Source organism: Lolium rigidum, chromosome 6 (assembly GCF_022539505.1).
Source record: "Lolium rigidum isolate FL_2022 chromosome 6, APGP_CSIRO_Lrig_0.1, whole genome shotgun sequence".
Lineage (NCBI taxonomy): Eukaryota > Viridiplantae > Streptophyta > Magnoliopsida > Poales > Poaceae > Lolium > Lolium rigidum.
Window position 1 is genome coordinate 220,659,482 of NC_061513.1, and position 20,949 is coordinate 220,680,430.

Genomic DNA, 20,949 nt, shown 5'->3' on the forward strand with positions numbered 1-20,949 from the left:
CCGGTTATCACCAGATAAAGATCAAGAAGGAAGACGTTCCGAAAACTCGCCTTTGTCTCAAGGTATGGACATCATGAATACCTTGTAGTGCCTTTTGGATTAACCAATGCCCCAGACAATTTTCATGAATCTCATGAATAAGATTTTCATGCCATGTCTAGACAAGTTCGTCATCGTATTCATCGATGATATCTTGATTTATTCCAAAGATAAAGCTGAACATGCTCGAACATCCGAAGATAGTGTTGCAAACACTAAGAGAACATCAACTCTATGCCAAATTCAGCAAGTGTGAATTTTGGCTAGATCAAGTAGAATTCCTTGGTCATGTCATTAGTAAAGATGGAATCGCTGTTAACCCGAGCAAGGTAGCAGCAGTTCTAGAATGGGAAGCACCCAAGACTGTCAAAGAGATCCGAGGATTCCTAGGAATGGCAGGATATTATCGGAGGTTCATTGAAGGATTCTCCAAAATAGCAGGACCAATGACGAAGTTGTTAAGGAAGAACACACCATTCGTGTGGTCAGATGAGTGTGAGAAGAGTTTTCAGACTCTAAAAGAGAAACTCACCACAACACCGGTGTTAGCAGTTCCTGAAGTTGGCAAGGATTACACCGTGTATTGTGACGCATCCAAGCATGGATTGGGTTGTGTACTCATGCAAGATCGGAAGGTAATATCATATGGATCAAGGCAACTCAGACCTCATGAAGTGAACTATCCAACACATGATTTAGAGTTAGCAGCAGTTGTATTTGCACTTAAAACATGGAGACATTTTCTCTATGGAGCCAAGTGTGAGCTCTATACGGATCATAAAAGTCTCAAATACTTCTTCACTCAGAAGGAACTCAATATGAGGCATAAAAGATGGCTAGAATTAATCAAGGATTATGATTTGACCATCAATTATACTCCAGGAAAGGCTAATGTTGTAGCGGATGCTTTGAGTAGAAAGAGCACTGGAGGAGTGGAACAAGAGTTATCACCAGAATTGAAAAAGGAAATAAGTCAAGCCCAAATACAACTTTGGGAGAAAGAAGCTCATGAAGGACTATCGGCTTTACAAGTAGCCGATGAGCTAAATGTCAACCTCGAAGAATGAGATAATGATGGGTCAGCTTGGACGATCCATTCATCGTGGAGGAGATGAGAAGGATAGATGAAGGAAGACCATCAGAATTTAATCGAGGAGAATCGGGATCATTATGGTTCCAGAAAAGAATCTGTGTTCCGAATATTGCTGAAATCAAGGAAGTAATACTCCGGGAAGCTCATCAAACACCATATTCCATTCATCCGGGAAGTACGAAGATGTACATGGATCTAAAGGAGCTATTCTGGTGGAACAATATGAAGAGAGAGATAGCACAATATGTGGCGGAATGCCATACCTGCCAGAGAGTGAAGGCTGAACATCGCAGTCCCAGCAGTGAAATTACAACCTTTACCTATTCCAGTAATGGAAATGGGAGGAGATAGGAATGGATTTCATCACCGGACTACCCATGACCAATAAAAGGAAGGACATGATTTGGGTAATCGTGGACCGGTTGAGGAAAAGTGCACATTTCTTAGCGGTAAACCAGCAAGATAAAGGAGAGAAACTCATCGATCTTTACATCAAAGAGATCGTGAGTAAACATGGAGTGCCCAAGAAGATCGTGTCGGATCGAGGATCCGTATTCACGTCAACATTCTGGAAGCAACTACACGAAGCTTTAGGATCCAAGTTGGACTATAGTACCGCCTATCATCCTCGGCATGGTGGACAAACGGAGAGAACTAACCAGATCCTAGAGGATATGCTTAGGGCTTGTGCCCTAGACTTCGGAGGATCATGGGAGGAGCACTTGCCACTAGCAGAGTTTTCATACAATAATAGCTATCAAAGCAAGCATCAAGATGGCACCGTTTGAAGCTCTCTATGGAAGAAAGTGTAGATCACCGATATGTTGGTATGAAGCCGGAGCAAGCAAAGAGTTCAACCCTGATTATGTCAAGGAAAAGCAACAAATAATTGACATTATCAGAGAGAGGTTGAAAATAGCCCAAAGTCGGCAAAAGAGTTACGCCGATCAGAAGAGGAGAACATGGGAGCCACGAGTTGGAGACATGGTATATCTCAAAGTGAGCCCGATGAAAGGACTTCAGAGGTTTGGAGTAAAAGGAAAGCTAAGCCCTAGGTACATCGGACCTTTCAAGATTCTGAGTCAAAACCGAGGGTTAGCCTTCGAATTGGAACTACCGGGAAGGTTATCTCAGGTTCACAACGTATTCCATGTGTCGCAACTCGAAAATGTTTGAAGACCCCAGATGAACCAGTATCACATGAAGAGCTCGAGTTACAACCAGATTTGACATACATCGAGAAGCCAGCAAAGATTCTCGAGGAGAACTGGAAACAACTCAGGAATCGAGCTATAAAGTATTGCAAGATACAATGGAAGCATCATCCCGCGAGGGAAGCCACCTGGGAAAAGGAGGAAGACCTGAGGAAAACATACCCCGAACTTTTCAGGTATTACAACCACAACTTCGGGACAAAGTTTTCTTTAAGGGGGAAAGGCTGTAATGTCCCAGGTTTAGAGACGATCGCGGGGTAGATTTTAGAAAGGGATGTGCATTGCATTGCAAATTCTGGGGAAATTTCGCGCTTTTAAATAAAACTGCATTGAAGGGGGACAAGTTTCTCTCTCGACACCTTACAGGGTTAGGGTTTCGAGAGTGCGACAAACTTGCTCTTACTCAACTAAATTAGGGTTTTGAGAAGAGAGAAGAGACATTGCATCACAAACTTAAGTTGCATGATTGAATTCAAATTTAAGTTGCATGATTGAATTCACATTTAAGTTGCATGATTGAATTCAAACCAAAGTTGAATTTGAATTTCAAATTCAAACATTAAATAAATACTCCATATTTCAATTGTGAGGAAATTCATTAAGTAAATAATAAATAATACACATTATGAATAATGCAAACAATAAGTAAAGCTCATTAGAGAAAACCTTGAGCTTTATTGATTATCACACAATATACATTGTCTTTACAATATTCACAATTGAAATTAATACAACACATTACAAGAATTGGAAAAAAATAGAAAAAGAAAAGAAAATTACAATTCAATGATCTATCCTAAACTACAAGCTAATCTTCATTAGATACTTGAGCATGATGATCTTGATCTCCATTTGATCATCATTTCATTCCCTGCACACAAACACAACAAACACAAGTTATGCCAAGTGGCATAGCCACTTGGCAGGTTAGAAATAAAATGGAATTGAGCAGATATGATCAAGTTCTTCCCAGCTGATCCACTCTCAGCCAAGAACCAAGCCAGATACCAAGCACTTGCACACACACACACACACAGCAAGACTGCTCACAAGGCAGTGTGCATGCCCAACAGCACACACAGGCCAGTGAGTCACCACAAGCCTGCCAGGCCAAGCTGTCGACCAGGAAGGCAATGAAAGGGAGGTATAAAAACCTCCACAGTAAACCCTAACCAGTCCATCGACACCAGCAGCTGGGTAAGTGCATCAAGAACACAAGAACACTTAGAACAGGAAGAACAGCAAACCATCAGAAATCATCCAGGGACAGTTTCACCAAGAACTGTCAACTGTGAACAAGCACAGGATGGAGTAGAGCAAGCTCAAGCTAACCAGGAGGAGCAGGGCAAGCTTAAGTCATCAACCAGAAGCAAAACCTCTACACCAACAACTTTTCTATGAGCTGGAGTGAGGTATACATATCATCATGAACAAACCAGAAGGTTTTGTTCATAAATTGCACAGGCATGATCACAAGCACACAAAGGGGGAGTAAACCTGTTTTAATCATCATTTGGTCATAGACCAAGTGAAACCTGGTAGAAATGGCAAAGACCAGGGGTCAATCAAGCCTATATCCATGGTTCTGCTAACCAGATCAGTGGAAGCATCTTCCAAATGGAGATAGGAAGGAAAACCATCCCAGAAATTTACACATATATAACCAGACTACACTAGCCCTTCTAAAACCATCAGACAGATAGACAAATTGAGTCTATTCTTGTTTGTCAACATCAAAAGCTACTGGAAATCCAACAAAAGGATCACCTAGAGAGCATCTAGTAAGCCACAACAAGCCAACATGGGTGGGAGCTTCCTGAACAGACTAAGATGGGCCGTTGAGGCCACCTCAACCACCAAAATAGCTCAAATCACAAGCCTTGCACAATTATCATCACCAGAAGGGTTCAAATGATGGAATAGGGTACACAACCAAGGGTTGGCATCCATCTAGTCTGTCACAATTAAAAGGATGATCATAACTGCAAGCAGTTCACATCATTTATCCATTCAGCCAAGCTAGTCAACACAGATAAATGAAATATACAAGCAATTGATGCACCGTAGCCTTGCGGATGATCCAATGGATCATTGCAAGCATCACCGATGCTTAAGCCCGCACCAAAGACAAAGCATGGTGATACACAACCACCAGGACAAGCACCGGACAATCACAGGTAGTAAGTTCAGCAAGCAATAAACCAACAACTCGATGATCACTTGATCACCAGAGCTTGCTACAAAGATGTTAAAGGCTGCTAGAATTACTTCTAGCATCAACACATGAACCAGATAATTAAACTGGCCATAGGACATGAACAATTGAATCACAGATAGCCAGATAAACCATTTTATGATTGTATCCATAAGCACATCAGCAAGGAATTGATGCATATGGACAACAATTAAGCAAAGCAGAGCCTACCATGAGCCAGAACACCTTAATCATCACACAAACAGCACTGGCACTTGCAAATTTGCAAGAATCACACACAGTCAATAAGCCAGGGACCAATTAATGCACTCACAGGAGAGATAGGCTACACATAGCAACAGCAGGAGCCAATAAGATTAAGCAAAGCATCACAGTATGCTCATGAGCAAGAGCTCATGAGATATACCATCAAGTTATAGGGAAGAACAGCTCAAACCAAGCAACTAGGAACCATGACAAGAAGACAAGAAGACAACGGATGCATAGCAAGAGGGCTAGCACAACGGCTAGCACGAAGCAGCACAAGCGAAGCATAGCAGCAAGACACAGAGCACAACGAAGCACAAGCAGAATAGCAGCAGCATCACGGCATGGCCGCACCTCTACGAGGAAAAGCAGGCCAGTGACCAAGCTAGACGAAGAAGAGGAGGAGAAGAAGAACAGGCACAGAAGAGTGGGAGAGAAGGGTGGCGCACGTACCCGGGGCGAGCAGATGAGCAGATGCGGCCATGGCGGCCACGGCGGCGCGCGCCGAGTTCTCGGTAGCACCTGGCCAGGCCAGGCCATGCTCCGACAAGCGCCGCAGCACCCCACACCACCGCGGCGAGGCCCATGGCGGCGCCATCGCGCCTGGAGCCCAGAAGCGGCCGGGATCGCCACGATCCCGTAACCCTAGCCGCCTCGGAGGAGATCGAAGATGAGCTGGAGCAGCAACCGCTCCAGATCGACGCGGATGAGGATGACCGCCGTCGTGGGGCGCGTCGATTGCGCACCATGGCGGGGGCCAAGTCCGGCGGAGTTCGCCGGAATCGAGCGGCGACGGCGGGGGCGACGCGAATCGCTAGAGAGGGGATTAGGGTTAGGGTTCGGACACGCGCAAGAGAGAGAGAGAGAGGAGTGAGGCTGGTCGAGCCGGACCAGGTGGGTCGGTCGACCTAACCCCACTGGGTTACACCGACAGGTGGGCCCAGGGGCATTTTTGCCATTTCACAATTCTTTATAAATGCATAAACTTTGAAAATGCACAATAAATGTTTCCTAGCTCTAAAAAAATAATTAAAAATATGAAAACCACTCAGTATAAAAAACTCTATCATAATAAAATATGAAATAGAATCTTTGAAGATAAACAAGAATAAGTTCAAATTTGATGATTAAAATAATCATTTAAATCACATATATTATTTTCAATAATGAAAATAAGTCCATAAATTCTTTTGGACTTTAAAAACACCTTGACAACATTTCAAGGTTGTATGTTGCCCTAAACAGAGTATCCCCAAATTATTCTTAGTATTAACCTCTCATGAAATGATAAAGACATCGGAAGGGGGGAACAAACCCTAAAACTGGAATCATGCATCAATGCTTCTTTAACCATTGCCCTTATCGGACAATGATGCTATTTTTCAGTTCCAGAGGACAAGGGTCAGTCCACACCATCCAACTGCAAAACTTTGCAGTGTTCAGGCAAGTTCATCACTTGCTCATGTCATTTGAGTATTTCTATCAAATTACTTGCAAAGTACTATGGTTATCACTATTGCATAAAAATCAAAACCACTACTTTCATAACTATGAATATGACTATGTGGTGGGCAATGGAACCATGGATTGTGTTGATATGGTGGAGGTTCCATTGCACGGGTTTATATCCATCTAGGATTAAACAACAAATGTCGCCAGTGATTCTTGTGCCGTAATACCCGTGTTAACCATAAGATCCGGAGTGGGACGGAGTAGTCAAAAGTGTTTCCACCTCTCGTTCATCAACGGATGCGCTTACCGTAGCGGCTTGTATCTCGGCGTAAACAACCGGAGGGTGGGGATCCCATTCTAATTCCCCATGGTAAAGCATTGCTTGCCGTAGCAGCTTGTGTCTTGCGGAACAACCGGAGGGTGGGGATCCCATTCTAATTCCCCACGGTAATGCGGTCTATGATGGGTTGCAGCTACCGGCGTAGGAGTGTATGGTAGAGCCCAAGACCGCCGTCGTGGTCGGGGTCCACCCTGAAATTACGGGAATAATGGGACCGGCGTGGACCCATGGTCGGGGCATGCAACAACGGGTGGGTGTTTGAGGTAGCGGAGGAACATGATTGGCTAGACCTTATACCGGGCCTCACACCAAAGGAAGTGTGGACGGGAAAGCTGCCCGGTTGGCACCAAGGTTAAGATCTCTTATGGGTAAAGCAACACACCTCTCGCAGAGTGTAAAGAACCGTGACTCCGTCACTCCTCGTTCCGGGATAAGGAACCGCGAACGCGGCCGGAAAGGAGCTCCATGAAGTTCTAGTAAACCGGTGAAGGCCGACGGACATAGCTCTTTGGAATAAAAGCAATCTCTTGAAGAAATGTTTACCAAAACTTGCATTGGTATTAGACTTTCTGGTCTAATATCGTAGCTAGTGCATTAAACACCTCCTATCTATAATGAACTTGTTGAGTACGCTCGTACTCATACCACTCTTAAATCCCATGCTTAGATTGTCTGAATCGTCTGGAGGAGGACTACGACAACAATGACGGAGCCGAGATCATCGGCTATGAAGAACCAGACCTCTCTGGAGGTATAGAAGGCGTAGACTACCTCATCGTCTACGGATCCGGGGAGGCTTCCGGAGGAGATCAAGTCTGAACATCTCGAGTAGTAGTAGCAGCCGAGCAACCCAAACTCTTAGTATTTAGCTGCTCGAAGAAATAAATGTATAACTTAATGAGACTCTTATATTGTAAGCTAAGTTGGGTTCGCCTCGAACCCAGGAGTATTCCTCTTAGGACGCAAGAGGAGCTCCGAGACGACGTGTGTATGATATTTGTAATAATAAATGAATGAGTTATGGACCTGCTATGTTCTGTTGTACTACTCTGAGGGATGTAATATTTGCGGAATGGTACTTTGTGAATGTTATATCAACGACTGGCATACTACAACATGCAGTGGTATGCAGGGTCACCACAGAGATCTACCACTTTAATGGTTAGAGCATGCATATTGTTAGAGAAGAACATTGGGCCGCTAACTAAAGCCATGAATCATGGTGGAAGTTTCAGTTTTGGACATATATCCTCAATCTCATATGAGAATACTAATTGTTGCTAAATGCTTATGCATTAAAGAGGAGTCCATTATCTGTTGTCTATGTTGTCCCGGTATGGATGTCTAAGTTGAGAATAATCAAAAGCGAGAAATCCAAAATGCGAGCTTTCTCCTTAGACCTTTGTACAAAGCGGCATAGAGGTACCCCTTTGTGACACTTGGTTAAAACATGTGTACTGCGATGATCCCGGTAGTCCAAGCTAATTAGGACAAGGTGCGGGCACTATTAGTATACTATGCATGAGGCTTGCAACTTGTAAGATATAACTTACATGATACATATGCTTTATTACTACCTTTGACAAAATTGTTTCTTGTTTTCAAAACCAAAGCTCTAGCACAAATATAGCAATCAATGCTTCCCTCTGCGAAGGGCCTATCTTTTACTTTATTGTTGAGTCAGCTTTGCCTATTCTTTCTATCTTAGAAGCAAACACTTGTATCAACTCGTGTGCATTGATTCTTACATGTTTACTTATTGCACTTGTTATATTGCTTTATGTTGACAATTATCCATGAGATATATATGTTGAAGTTGAAAGCAACCGCTGAAACTTATATCTTCCTTTGTGTTGCTTCAATACTTTTACTAAGAATTTATTGCTTTATGAGTAACTCTTATGCAAGTCTTATTGATGCTTGTCTTGAAAGTATTATTCGTGAAAAGTCTTTGCTATATGATTCAATTGTTTACTCATTGCATTAACATTGTTTTGAATCGCTGCATTCATCTCATATGCTTTACAATAGTATGATTAAGATTATGTTGGTAGCATGTCACTTCGAAATTATCTTTTATCGTTTACCTACTCGAGGACGAGTAGGAACTAAGCTTGGGGATGCCGATACGTCTCCAACGTATCTATAATTTCGATGTTCCATGCTTGTTTTATGACAATACCTACATGTTTTGTTCACACTTTATATCGTTTTATGCGTTTTCCGGAACTAACCTATTGACGAGATGCCGAAAGGCCGCTTGCCGTTTTCTCGCTGTTTTTGGTTTCGTAAATCCTAGTAAAGAAATATTTTCGGAATCGGACGAAATCAAGACCGAAGACCTTATAATTCCCGGAAGCTTCCAGAGCACCGGAGAAGGACGAGAGGGGAGCCAGGGGGGCCCCACCCCACAGGGCGGCGCAGCCCAAGGGGGGGGGGCGCCACCTAGTGTGTGGGCACCCCGTGGCCCCTCCGACTCCGCCTCTTCGCCTATTTAAGCCGTCGTGACCTAAAACTTCGATACCTCTTGACGAAACTCCAGAAAGACTCCAGGGGCGCCGCCACATCGCGAAACTCCAATTCGAGGGACGAAGTCTCCGTTCCGGCACCCTGCCGGGACGGGGAATTGCCCCCGGAGTCATCTCCACCGCCGTCTCCACCGCCATCTTCACCGCCATCGCCGCCTCCATGATGAGGAGGGAGTAATTCACCCCCGGGCTGAGGGCTCCGCTGTAGCTATGTGGTTCATCTCTCTCTTTATGTGATCTAGTTGAATATCATCTATGTGCTACTCTAGTGATGTTATTAAAGTGGTCTATTCCTCCTACACGGTGTAATGGTGATAGTGTGTGCATTGTGTAGTACTTGGCGTGGGTTATGATTGTAATCTCTTGTAGATTATGAAGTTAACTATTGCTATGATAAGAATTGATGTGATCTATGCCTCCTTCATAGTGTGATGGTGACAGATGTGCATGCTATGTTAGTTCTTGGTGTGATTGTGTTGATCTATCTTACACTCTAAGGTTATTTAAATATGAACATTGAATATTGTGGAGCTTGTTAACTCCGGCATTGAGGGTTCGTGTAATCCTACACAGTTAGTGGTGTTCATCATCCAACAAGAGGGTGTAGAGTAGTCCTATTATGTGATCATTGTTGAGAGTGTCCACTAGTGAAAGCGGGATCCCTAGGCCTTGCTTCCAAGCATCGAATCTCCGTTTGTTTACTGTTTTGTTGCATGTTTACTCGCTGCCATATTTTATTCAGATTGCTATTACCACTCATACTCATCCATATTACTTGCATCTCACTATCTCTTCGCCGAACTAGTGCACCTTTACATCTGCCAAGTGTATTAGGTGTGTTGGGGACACAAGAGACTTCTTGCTTTGTGATTGTAGGGTTGCTTGAGAGGGATATCTTTGACCTCTTCCTCCCTGAGATCGATAAACCTTGGGTGATCCACTTAAGGGAAACTTGCTGCTGTTCTACAAACCTCTGCTCTTGGAGGCCCAACACTGTCTACAAGAATAGAAGCTCCCGTAGACATCAGTGGGCGCCCGACGGGCCCACACCACCCCTAGGAGCGTCCAGGATGGGGGCCGCGCCCAGGCATGGTGTGGCCTCCTCCTGGCCTTCCTCCGTCTCTGCTCTGGACTCCGTCCTCGTGTTGGAAAAAATAGGAAGTTTGGCTTTTGTTTCGTCCAATTCCAAGAATATTTGCTGCACAACTTTTCTGAAATACAAAAACAGCAGAAAACAAGAACTGGCACTGTGGCATCTTGTCAATAGGTTAGTTAAAAAAATGCATAAAAGTGCCACGAAGTGTAAACAAAACATATAGAAATTGTTGTAAAATAAGCATGGAGCATCAATAATTATAGATACGTTTGCAACGTATCAGAAGACTTTGGGGAATATATCATGACTGCAGCGGTGCAAGGATCGATGAGAGGGTCGATAATGCAAAGTTGGTGAACGAGATAGCTGCTGAGAAGAGCAAGATTGAGAAGAATTACAATAGTCTGGTTGTTGAAGTGAAGAAAATGATGGATGATGTTGGGAAAAAGGCTACGAAGAATAACTTGGTCCGAACTAAGAACAACACTTCAACTGCTGAGAAAGTTGGTAGACACGAAGAGTAAGCAGTTGAAGGATGAGATTCATATGATCAAGCAAGTCTAGAAATCTCAAGCAGAAATTATGAAGGTGAGATAGAGGAACTGGGATCATGAAAAGGAGACTATGAAGGAGGAAAAGAGAAAGCTTAAGTAAATCATCTATGATATGTTCCAAGCAAAGGATGCAAATAACGATAAGTTAAAAAGAATCAAGCTAATATGTGAGGAGTGATTCGACTATCTCACATTTTAGTTCGTAGTTGTAGAGTTAGAACTTTTACTCATGTTGTTATTTAGAAATTTTTTGCTCATGTTGTAAATCGATGGTAAGCTCACTAAATGCGGTACATGGTGATCGTGATGGGCCTATAGTTGGCACCCAAAGAAGGTTTTTTTTTTGCATTGTAAGGACCAAATAGGAGATACACAACCTACCAAACAAATGCGGATAGTGGTCCAACCAATGCGAGGTATTTTCATGCAGGCTATCAAACTGGTTGCACAACAGTTTTTGCCCTGCCATGCCCACCCCAACGCTGTCAGACTGGGCCAAGAAAATTTTGCAGCCTACCAAACACGCCCTGAGTGACTCGCGCTCTCCCGATCTAGACGAGGGAGTGGTCAGCGTTTGTCTCGCTTCCTTGCGCCGCGCCATCAAATACTGCAAGCTACGGTGCACAATGACCACTGATGGAACAACTCGACGTATTCAATGATCGTAATCTACATATTCATTGGTATAGTGCCCTTAGCGAGTTTCTGATTCAACTATATGACTTTTGATGCATGATGTCTATGGGAGCTTCTATTCTTGTAGACAGTATTGGGCCTCCAAGAGCAGAGGTTTGTAGAACAGCAGCAACTTTCCTTTAAGTGGATCACCCAAGGTTTATCGATCTCAGGGAGGAAGAGGTCAAAGATATCCCTCTCAAGCAACCCTGCAATCACGATACAAGAAGTCTCTTGTGTCCCCAACACACCTAATACACTTGTCAGATGTATAGGTGCACTAGTTCGGCGAAGAGATAGTGAGATGCAAGTAGTATGGATGAGTATGAGTGGTAATAGCAATCTGAATAAAATATGGCAGCGAGCAAACATGTAACAAAACAAGAAACAAACGGAGATTCGATGCTTGGAAGCAAGGCCCAGGGATCCCGCTTTCACTAGTGGACACTCTCAACATTGATCACATAACATAATAGATAAATGCATACTCTACACTCTTGTTGGATGATGAACACATTGCGTAGGATTACACGAACCCTCAATGCCGGAGTTAACAAGCTCCACAATTCAATGTTCATATTTAATTAACCTTAGAGTGCAAGATAGATCAACATAATTACACCAAGAACTAACATAGCGCACACACTCGTCCACATTACACTATGAAGGAGGAATAGATCACATCAATACTATCATAATGATAATTAACTCCACAATCTACAAGAGATCATAATCATAGCCTACGCCAAGAACCACACCGTGCACACACTAGTCACCTTTACACCGTGCAGGAGGAATAAAACTACTTTAATAACAAGACATAGAATAGTAGTGATACAAAACTCATATGAATCTCAATCATGTAAAGCAGCTCATGAGATTATTGTATTGAGGTACATGGGAGAGAGATGAACCACATAGCTACAAGTGGAGCCCTCAGCCTCGGGGTGGATTGCTCCCTCCTCATCATGGAGGCAGCGATGGCGGTGAAGATGGCGGTGGAGACGGCGGTGGAGATGGCTCCGGGGCAATTCCCCGTCCCGGCAGGTGCCGGAACGGAGACTCTCGTCCCCGAATTGGAGTTTCGCGATGTGGCGGCGCCCCGGAGTCTTTCCGGAGTTTCGTCAAGAGATATCGCGTTTTTAGGTCGAAAGGGGTTATATAGGCGAAGAGGCGGCGCAGAGGGCCGGGCAGGGTGGCCCCACCATAGGCCGGCGCGGCCGGAGGCCAGCCCGCGCGGCCCTATGGTGTGGGGCCCCCGGCCCCTCTCCGACTCTTCTTCGGTGTTCGGAGCCTTCCGGGAAAAATAGGAGGTTTGGCGTTGATTTCGTCCAATTCCGAGAATATTGCCCGAACAGCCTTTCTCGGAACCAAAAACAGCAGAAAACAAAGAATCGGCCTTTCGGCATCTCGTCAATAGGTTAGTTCCGGAAAACGCATAAAAATGATATAAAGTGTGAACAAAACATGTTGGTATTGTCATAAAACAAGCATGGAACATCAGAAATTATAGATACGTTGGAGACGTATCAATGCATTTTACTCTAAATAATTTGAACTTCAGTTTCATGTGACTGAAATTGGGAGCTCCATCTCCTTAATCCAGTCTCACGATAGCAGTCTGTTCTAAGACATCGTTCTATTTCTCACGATATGGAAATCATTATTCCGTGCAATATTTGCTCATGCGCATGAATTACAAGACTATCATGTCAAGGAAGTCCACCTCACTGTGCCTATAGAGGATAAACCGTGAATGCCGACCCTGAAATTTAGGATATGGTTTCTCGGGCTCATCTCGTGTGTCCTCCTCACATTCTTGAACTAGCACTTGGCTATGGGATAAAATCATCTTTATATATACCCCCTTATCGTACAAAACTTCGTCCAACCACTCGACAAGTTGATGGATGCTTGCCTTCCTCCGAAGTCATTGAGAAGCACATTCTCATCACCATTTTAACAAACTCCAGCTCCAAATTTGTCTGCCCGCTCACCAACATGATGCCTACTCAAACCACACATGTGATTTGACAAATATTGGGACATGGTAATTTCCAACTCTTGTTATCGATTACTCAATATTTTTGTCAAGATACTTCATATAATTTAAAGTCTTACATGTGTTGATGTGTTTACCACCCAGACGATGGGGGTATGGGTGCGTCTATCTATTTTCAAAGTTCCTAGTAGACTCTCCCTACATGTATCACTCCTCGTGGTTTCTCCATAAGGAGGAGAAGAGGTCGCATGGAGGAGCCACAAGGCATCAATTCTTCCTTGTTGCAATGATTACGAGCTTCGCCTTTGACATTATGTCCAAACACCTCTTTCCAACATACTCATTATCTGATTATCTCAATGATCAGCATGGTGTGGAACAAATTCTTCTTATGATGTAACCGCACAAAGAAACCGTCTCCGGTACCTAAGGTCTTGGTATAGGGTCTTTCGGGCAGGACTGGGCCACGACGGAATTCATCATTGCTTAGTGTAACCATGGCTTGTTAAATTTGTATATCTAATTTGTTAGTGTTGTATTTCGATGGTGGAACTACCCGCAGTTCAGGGCGCGGGAGGAGGGGGAGTTGGCCCAAGCTCCGCCACTATTGCATTGCCACATTCCACAGCACATCGTTGTTGCTACGAAAATCTATATATCAGCACTTCTCTAAAACCAATGGATTTGTACAATTTGTAGTCGCATATGTACCTCTCGCTTAGCTAACATCCTTGATCTTTCAGGTACAATCACACAATCGTATCTCTTTCGTTAACCATGATATCTCAACCTCATCTTAAATTTATAGTTTTTCAAAAACATAGGTGAAGGGAGTTTTGAGCATAATGACACCATTGTGACAATTCAGAATTAGGCCAAACATGATGATGAGTTGGATTGAATAAGGTTAGAGTAATGGTGACATCTATAAGTTGAGGTGACATATGTAAGAACTTTTGGTGACGTTTTTTTCTTCGTTTCTCCAACTCGACTAGGAATCTGAACATGATACGAGAACAAGAGGCCTAAATTTTGAACTACAAACGTACCTTTTGCTTTGTAAAAGGTGAATTCATATCAGTTTCGTGTTCAAAACCAAATACGTACCAAAGTGATGTTGTGATAGCTATCTTTACATGCTGCACCCGTCCCAAGCTCTGGTGGATCCAGACCCGTTTGGTAGGCAGAGCTCCACGGGAACCCGGCGCAGTGGAGTCCACCTGGCCCTGATCGCATCTAACCGGAACAATACAGTACTGCTGGCTACTGATCGCTAGCGTGAACTATCCTCTCTCACTGACGTGGGGCCCCGCCAAGCTTGGGCCCACTGGTCATACTAAGAGCTAAACGTTCTGATAATTCTCCAAAGAAAAAGCTAAACGTTCCGATTAAATCACATGGAAGGGAGAAAAGAAAGGTGAAACAAACAAACAAACGAACTCTCGGCGACGGCAAGCGATCTATCCCCCTCCAGAGCCAAGATCCAAATCCGAGCCCATGGATAATTTCTTCAACTCCGTCTTCTCCGCCGCCGCCGCCGGCGAGCACGAGGAAGAGGACGGGGCGGAGGAGGAGGAGCAGGCGGCGGAGAGGGATGGGGGAGGCGATTCCGGTGGCGGGTGGAGCTTCGGCGGGCTCATGAAGACGCTCGCCGAGGAGATCGAGGGGCAGCGGGAAGAGCAGGAGGAGGGCGGGCAAGAAGAAGCCACGGCGGAGGTGCAGGGGGAGGAGGGCGGCGGGTGGAGCTTCGGTGGGCTGATCAAGACGCTCGCGGAGGAGTTGCCTCAGCAGCAGGAAGAGGAGGAATCCGTGGAGGAGGAGGAGCAAGAAGACGAGGCGGCGACGGAGGAGGAGGGCGTTTCCGGCGGCGGGTGGAGCTTCGGGGGATTGATGAAGACTTTCGCGTCGCGGTCAGAGTCGGTGCTCGAGGGCTACCGCCGCGACCTCCAGGACCTCGGGTCCGGCCTCCGCGAGGAGACCACGGCCCTCCGCGCGGCCGCTGCACGGGCCGCCGCAGCCCTGCCCGGCGCGCTCGAGGCCGGCGCGTCCGTCGCCTCCGACAGGCTCGAGTCCGTCGGCCAGGCTGTCGATGATCTCGGGGCCGCCGCAGCCGGCCTCCTCTCCCACGCCAACGAGGCTCTCCGATCCGTGGACGCCGACGGCGAGGACGGGGCCGTCGACGGCTCATCCCAACTCTCTGATCCAGCCTCTGGCGCCTCCTGGCGTTCGTCCCTTCCGTCCAAGAAGTACACCCGTTTTGAGGCGCAGGTCCTGGCGCTGCGTGCCGAGCCGACCACCTTCACTGAGGAGCCCGAGGATGCCGAGGGGTTCACCAAGTGGCAGGAGGCGTTCAGCCTCGAGGACAGAAAAGAGGAGATCGAGGCCGTGCTCCAGGAGAGCCCTGGGCTGGAGAGCTTCGTGGAGAGGCTCGTGCCGTCTGTGGTAGCCTACGACATGTTCTGGTGCAGGTATTTCTTTGCCGTCGACAAGCTCAGGCAAGCAGAGGATGCTCGCACCAAACTCGTTAGCAGGGCCATGTCCAAGGAAGACGAGGAAGAGCTCAGCTGGGAGGTCGACGATGACGAGGATGATAATAAAGCTGATCACAAAGAAGGTACTAGCACAATACCCGATAAGAAAGATGGCGAGCAAATTGGTGACTCTATTAGCCATGAAGCACAGGATGAGGGGAAACAAGAAGCAGTGAATGAAAAGTATGCAGCGGAAGATCAGGGGACGATTTCGGTAGCAGCAAAGGATGATAATGGTGAATCCAGTGGTGAGGCGTCGACACCAAAGTCGAGCAATGGCACAGGGCAGGAAGAGAAGACTGAAGCTGGTGACTCATCCAAGGAGAGTGATTTATCACTGGTGTCCCGACCATCAGCTCAGGAGGAAGATCTTAGCTGGGACGAGATTGAGGATGTCGGTGATCAAGATGAGAAGAAAGGGGGGAGTCCACGGTCAAGCCCTACTGGCAAAGCTGAGGATATCCGAAAACGGCTGAACTCATTGGAAGACGACGAAGACCTGAGTTGGGATGTCGACGAGTAAGAGCAAACAACACACTCCTAAACCGAGTGCTCCAAATGCCTCAAGTAGAAGATGTTTACACAGTTTTTACCTGTTTTGTCTCAAATGGGATCCCTATGGTGCTCATTAAGATTGTCTCTTAGAGTTCTTTGACGTACAATGTGAATATTGTGATGGTGCACTGGCAATTCAAATTCAATGGGGCTGTATTTTGATTACTCCCACTGTAAGATCTTAACAGAATGGTAGTCTTCTTCTGTTTTGGATAATAAACTTGTTTGCAGTTAGTGTCTATTACTACTTTTCTTTTTAGTTGAATCTTTACGAGCTTTTGGTTTGAATATGATACATTGGATCATTCACATAATGCACCCACAGTTCTGCATCTCAATCATGAAGCCACTCATCTATGGCCTGTCTCAACATTCACAGTGCTTGAAAGCCATTAGGAAATTTGGTTTCATAAAGACAACATTTTCACTGGAGTTATCATATCGCATCTTTAGGCCACGATACCTGTTTCCATCTCTTCATTTGACTTGCTTGTTACCCCAAAAACAAGAAGTAGCAGACATCAAATGCTTTTAATATTTAGAAATTTAATTATTTTCAAATAAATATATTTCGAATGTTATAAAATTTCTTACTTTAGTTCTTAAAATTTTGGATCTTGGAATTTGATTCTTTACATATGAAACTGGAGAACTTACGAATCTTTCCGCGGTAGTTAGATAACCACCGATGTTAGGTGTACTAAACTTATACTAAACCACCGACTCTTATTATGGATCTCAGAGAGTATTATTTTTTAAAATGCGTAATCATACTCCACTAGACCTGGTGGATAACAATGTTGCTAGCAACCAGATCGGAGCCAAGCTCTGGTGTGTTCTCTAGCCAGAAAGAGTTCAACGCACCAGGCTCTTTGCCATGCTGAGCAATGGCATGAGCAGCCTTATTACAATAAGGACGGCATATTTTGTTTTTGTTTTGAGAATGACAGTAATTAAATCCAAAAACATCAAATGCTAAAACCCACAGACTTGTTGCTTCTCGGAACAGGACCGCAGATATCTGGCAGATCGTGTTCGCCATACTTCAGAGCGTTAACCAGGTTAATGGAATCAGATTCGAAATTCACGGTGTAGATACGCTCCCAGGTTGCTTGTTCCTTAAAATTGGCCTCCACACACAGGTGCCGGCTTCCGCTGTTCCGCATGGCGGGCGCTAGTGCGCTACTCTTCTGCTGCAGTCTGCATATATCAGCTGCAATAAAACTTTCTTCCCTCTGATCGTGCGATAAAACCCCATGCTCCCTCAAGCGTCTGTCTCCTGACAGTATGCAGCATCAAAATTTACCTTGATGAAACTTGCCTTCGGTGCTTGCCAATGTTCAGTTGGCGGCTGCAATGCAGTAGACTGCACCTCCTATGCTGTAAGAGCATCTCCAGTCGCGTCCCTCAAACCGCGCCGGATCAAGCGTTTGGGGGACGGGTTTTGTTCGTGCCGCGTTTGGGGGACGTCGCTCCCCAGTCGCGTCCCCCAAAGGCCGTCCCCAATGAGGAATTTAAATAGTTTGCATTCAAAAGAGATCGTTCCCGCCGAAGTCGTCGCGATCAGAGTAACAGCGATCAAAGTACTGGGTGCACGATCATATTACAGGCCAACGCAAGAATTAGAAGAAGGTAAAGGGGTTGGGCGACGCCGACGCCAACAACGCATCCTGAGTCGACGTAGGCCCGTCGTTCACAATGAACTTGCCGTGATCTGCCCGGTGTACATGCTCCGTCGCTGACGTCGAGGCAGAGGCCGACGCAGGTGTAGTAGCGGATGCGTCTGCCGGCTCTTGCTCCGGGGTTGGGGCCACTGCCGCTGCCGCTGCCTGGGCTGCTGCTTCGGACTCCGCCTCGGCCGTCGCCATTTTGGCTTCGATGTCGGCGAGGATCTATCCTTTGAAAAAGTTGTGCGCCGCCCGCATCCGGGGAGACATTCCTTCTGTCGACTATCTCAGCAGGGACATGTCGTCCCTCCGTTTCTTCAGCTCCATCTTCTCCTCTTGCCTCTTGAGCAGCGCCGCCCACCTTGCCTCGGCCTTTTTGTCGCGGGAGAGCAAGGTCGAGGAGACCTCGACGAGGCACTGCATGAGCGACGCCTGCGCGTCCGCCAAGGCGGCCTTGGCAGCCTTGTTGCCGATAGGGCGCCCTGTGGATGTTGCCAGCAGCGCATCCAGATCAATGACGTCTTTCCCCTTTAATAACGAAACGCGCGTCAACCTCCATTTGTGGTTCATCTTGAGCTTGGTATAGCAATGCATCAGCGCGAACGACTTATGCCCATCCGAATTCCTCCGGTACAAATTCATGGCCTTGTCAAACTAACCAAAGGAAGCGCAGTCATTTCATCGAACACATTGTAGGCGCTATAGATTATGTAAGAAAGAGTCGTACCAGTTGGGCGACGTCGGCGCCGCTGTCGCCTCTAGTCTCTAAGTCATGATGGAAACCATGGAACATGTTCACCGACGGCTGGATGTTGGCCCATCGCGTCGACATTACCTTTTGACTCCTCTTCATTGTCACTTTGTTTTATTCGCTCTTCATGAGCTGCGCTCATCGAACTCGGCCTTGATCCTCGCCCAATACTTTCCGTATTTTTGGTTCGCGCCGATGATGGAGTCATGGCACACCGTCGCCCACGACTCGCACAGACATTGATCCTCTAGAGCCGTCCACTTGGGGCCTCGTGTGCCCGACGCCTTCTTCTTCTTCTTCTTCTTCTTCCTCACGCTGTCCGCGTCAACCTCCACGAGATCATCGGCATCCTCGCCGGCACCCTTGTCGTCCTCTTCATCGCCACCCTCTTCGTCCTCGTCGTCCTCTTCATCGCCACCCTCTTCGTCCTCGTCGTCCTCCACCCCCTCCTCCACCCCGTCCCCCTCCTCCTCCTCCACCACCACGACCACCACCTCCTCCTCCTCCTTACCACCGGCGCCGTCGAATTCGAGCGGGCCCATGCGGCCATTGAACAGGGCGCCCTCCGGACCGGGGCCTGGCTCGTACGTCGGGGAGTAGAACATAGCGTTGGGGTTGAAGCCGCCATGAGGCAGCGCATCCTCGTACCGCGGCGACAAGTTTGGCATCACGCACACGGGAGTGGCGGAGGGGCCATCGTTGTAGAACCCGGATGTCGACGGGGACTGCACTCCCGGAATGTACGGCGGCATATTCGTACTCCATGGGTTCGCGTTGGTGGCAGCGATACACCCGACCAACGTGTGCTGGTGCTGGCTCGCCGCCAACGCCTTCTTCTCCAGCTGCGCCGCCCTCAATCCTTTCCGCTCCGCCGTCGATAACTTCCGGCGTAGACAGTCTTGATGCCACTGTCCAGCCTTCTGGCTTCTTCTTCGGAGCCGGCGCCTTCCGCGGCCTCGCGAAGGGCGCTTTCGCCCTTTCGTCCCATTGCCCGACGGCTTCTTGGTCCTTTTCTTGGCTATTTTTTTTGGGGGCAGTGAGTGGGTGGCGCTATGGATGGGGAGAGGGTGGCGGCGGGAGGAACAGCGTAGCGATGGCGGGAGGGAGAAATGAATCGGCCGGCAGGATAGGTCAAATGTGTTGGGATGACAGAAATGCGCAGCGGGAGAGGAGCGATGTGGCGGGAGAGGCGCGATTTGGCGGGAGCGGCGGACGAATTTTCTCTGTGCCGTTGACGCGTCAGGCCCACGTCGCTTCGCCTCGCTTTTCGGTGTGTCCGGCGTCCCTGGAGCGTCCCCTGTGTAGCGGGGACGGGCTCGGGGCGCCGGACACCGTATCGGGCCGCGTCAGACAAAAACGTGCTTTAGGGGACGCGGTTGGGAACGTTTTTTTTGTCCGGCGCGCTCCAAATCACTTTGAGGAACGCTTTGGAGGACGCGACTGGAGATGCTCTAAACTCCGTCAGATGTTTGGAAGCATGTTGCATCTGTAGACAGAACTGGAGGGAGAGATGAAATGCTTGATCAGTCATAGGGAAGGTACGCCATTTTGGATTGTAGGAGTATGGAAATAATATTTTGTGTTGGGAAGGGTATTGACAAGCACATGAGCCCACATCATTCTTCTTGCCACATCGGTGCACATCCCAGTATTCAGCTACGCAAAAACATTGACGGTCAAAGTCCAGCAACATTCAGCTAAACAAAACATTGGCGGACAAAATCCAGCAACCCTCTTGTTTCAGAAAAAATCCACCAACCAAACCCTCGGCTAAACAAAACAGCGGCGCGGCGGTCAAAATCCACTAATAAGGCCTAATTCGGCGGGAGTGGATTTATAGGGTTTGTTGTGTCTTATCCCGGCCCACAAGAAACTGCAACCGGGCTTAGCCCGAGTGACGTTCAGGAGACCACCACCACCTGCCTTCATCTAAGGAACAGGAAGACTTGCCCTAGAGCTGCCGCCGTCACCACATCCGCCTCCGCCTCCGC

General features: G+C 46.9%; 1 protein-coding gene across 1 annotated transcript; it reads left to right on the forward strand.

The window, feature by feature from the left end:
- The first annotated feature begins 15,344 nt into the window (after positions 1-15,344).
- On the forward strand, positions 15,345-16,779 carry LOC124663778 (BSD domain-containing protein C22A12.14c-like). The gene has a single exon (XM_047201440.1). The coding sequence runs from the start codon at positions 15,345-15,347 to the stop codon at positions 16,506-16,508; it is 1,164 nt and encodes a 387-aa protein (XP_047057396.1). The 3' UTR covers positions 16,509-16,779.
- Positions 16,780-20,949: the final 4,170 nt, after the last annotated feature.

What these genes read in the sequence shown, in the direction of transcription:
- LOC124663778 (XM_047201440.1), top strand. Translation starts at nt 15,345, where the DNA reads ATGAAGACTTTCGCGTCGCGGTCAGAGTCGGTGCTCGAGGGCTACCGC.